Below are 2,702 nucleotides of genomic sequence, written 5' to 3'. Positions count from 1 at the left end.
CGTCACTTCATCTGGTTCATTTAGCAATTGGTGTTAGTCAAACGTTATCTCTGAACCTTTCAAATGCATTTCGAGCAAGTGGCTTTGTAAGAATGTCAGCAGTCATACTGTTTGTGGGACAATATTCCAGTTTTACTGATCCATTCTGCACACATTGGCAAATGAAGTGGTAACGAATGTCAATGTGTTTTGTTCTTGCATGACCCACTGGATTCTGTGCCATGGCGATTGTTCCTTGGTTATCTTCCATGATGCGAACAGGGTCATCAGCTTAGGAACCTATTTCTTGCAGTAGTCTTCTCAACCATACTGTTTCCTGTGCTGCAAGACTCAAGGCTATATACTCTGCCTCTGAGGTGGACAGGGCCACCGTGGATTGCTTTTTGCTAATCCAACTTACAGCTGCTCCTGCTTGAATGAATGAAAATAGTTCCTGATGTAGACTTCCCATCATCCAGGTCTCCAGCAAAATCTGCATCTGAGTAACCAGTAATGACATCTCCTGGAACCTTTTCAAACTTAAGACTAAGATCAACTGTTCCTTTCAAGTAACGTAGGATTCTCTTTGTTGCTGTAAAATGTGCTGTGTTGGGCTGATCACAATATTTCGATATTGCTCCCACTGTATATGCAATATCTGGGGTTGTTCCCATTGTAGCATACAGAAGGCTGCCTACCAACGACTGGTACAAACTGCGGTCAACCTGAGTGCTAACACCATTATCCTTTTGCAGTTTCACGTTTACATCTGATGGAGTTGCAACTGCCTTACACTCAGTCATTCCAAATTTCACCAACATAGTTTGGACATACTGTCTTTGATTTAACCATTCACAGCCATTCTTTTCATCCTGAACAACACTGAGTCCAGGGATGTAATGGAGCTTTCCAAGGTCTTTCATGCGGAATTTTTCCTTCAGTGCTTCCTTTATAGTGATTATTTCATCATCACTATCAGCAACCAAAATAATATCATCCACATATACTGCAACTATTGCTAGATTTTCACCCTTCCGTATGTAAACACATGGATCTGCTGAACTCTAAAGAAATTCCACTTGCATCATCTGTTCATGAAATGATTTGTTCCAACAACGTGGTGATTGTTTTAATCCATACAGTGATTTTTTTCAGTTTACACACAAGGTTTTCCTTCCCTGGTACAACGTAGCCTTCCGGTTGTTCCATGTATATCTCTCCATCCAGATTTCCATTCAGAAATGCAATTATGATATCCATTTGGTGAATTTTCAAGTTGTTCTGCACAGCAAATGCAATCAAGGAGCAAATTGATGCATAGCGCACCACTGGGGAGAAGGTTTCCTCGTAATCCAGTCCATAATTCTGCGGGTAACCTTTGGCCACCACCCTACTCTTGAACCTCTCTACATTTTCAGAATTTCCATACTTAACTTTGAACACACACTTACAACCTATAGGTTTTCTTCCAGCTGGTAATCCCACCAGATCCCAGGTGTCACTTTCTTGTAAAGACTCAAATTCCAGATCTGTGGCTGACTTCCACTCCTTTGTATTGTCACTTGACATTACTTCACTTAATGTGCTTGGCTCTAACATACTGCATAAATTTGCAGTGGGACAAATTGATTCATTTGCTGCTGACATATCAGCATTCTCATCATATCCATAGCGGATGGGGTTTCATGTTTCTTACTGGTCGTTCATCTTTATTTTTAGCTTTAACTTCTGTTTGTTGGTCCACTATCTGTTCACTTGATGAGACATACTTATTTGTCACAGGCTATTGACCAAATTCTGTTTCATTAAAGATAACATCTCACCGTATGAAAATCTTCCTGGATTTTTCATCATACAGTCGATATCCCTTGGTGCAGTTATCATATCCAATTAAACGTACCTTCATAGATTTCATGTCTAATTTCTGTCTTGACGCATCTGGCACATGTACATATGCAAGACATCCGAACACTTTCATGTGTTCTACATCTGGTTTCTTCCCACACCATCTCTCATATGGCATACTACCATCTTTTATTGCCGATGTGAATACTCTGTTACCCACATACGCTGCAGTAACTACAGCTTCCGTCCAGTACATTCTTGGTAACATAGCATGTGACAGCATGCTTCTTGCTGATTCTACAAGAGTTTTTTCCCTTCTTTCAGCAACACCATTTTGTTCTGGACAATACGCTACTGACATTTCATGATGAATGCCTCTTGACTTCAAATATTGCTGGAACTCAATTGACGTATATTCTCCGCCATTATCTGTGCGCAAGGTTTTTATGCGCTCTCCAGATTCATTTGAGTACAACTTCTCAAATTCCTTGAATTTCTCAAAGACTTCTGACTTCTGTTTTAAGAAATACACTCTGCAGCATCTTGAGTAATCATCAATAAATGTAACAAAGTACTTGCTACCTCCAATAGCTGGAGTTTGCATAGGACCACAGACATCACTGTGTACCAGTTGCAGTCTTCCCTTTGATCTGATTTCTCCTACTGACTTAAATGGCTTTCTGTGCATTTTACCTTCAGTGCATCCCTCACAGAAACTAGCTTCATCAAACTTCTGGAATTTGATTCCACTTACATTTCCACTCCTGACAAGCTTCTGTAATTGTGAAACACTGATATGCCCTAGTCGTTGATGTTATATATCCAAGCCATTCATGCTGCTGTTTGAGGCCACTGAGGCATTCTCAATAACACTGGTC

At 40.3% G+C, this 2,702-nt stretch overlaps 1 protein-coding gene across 1 annotated transcript; it reads right to left on the bottom strand.

The window, feature by feature from the left end:
* Positions 1-386: 386 nt before the first annotated feature.
* LOC143236440 (uncharacterized) lies at positions 387-902 on the bottom strand. Its single transcript, XM_076474699.1, has one exon. The coding sequence runs from the start codon at positions 900-902 to the stop codon at positions 387-389; it is 516 nt and encodes a 171-aa protein (XP_076330814.1).
* Between the last annotated feature and the right edge of the window lie 1,800 nt (positions 903-2,702).

The sequence above is a fragment of the Tachypleus tridentatus genome, chromosome 13 (genome assembly GCF_004210375.1).
Source record: "Tachypleus tridentatus isolate NWPU-2018 chromosome 13, ASM421037v1, whole genome shotgun sequence".
In the NCBI taxonomy this organism is placed as follows: Eukaryota; Metazoa; Arthropoda; class Merostomata; order Xiphosura; family Limulidae; genus Tachypleus; species Tachypleus tridentatus.
The sequence above is the reverse complement of the archived record's forward strand: the minus strand, read 5'-3'. Positions and strand labels throughout refer to the sequence as shown.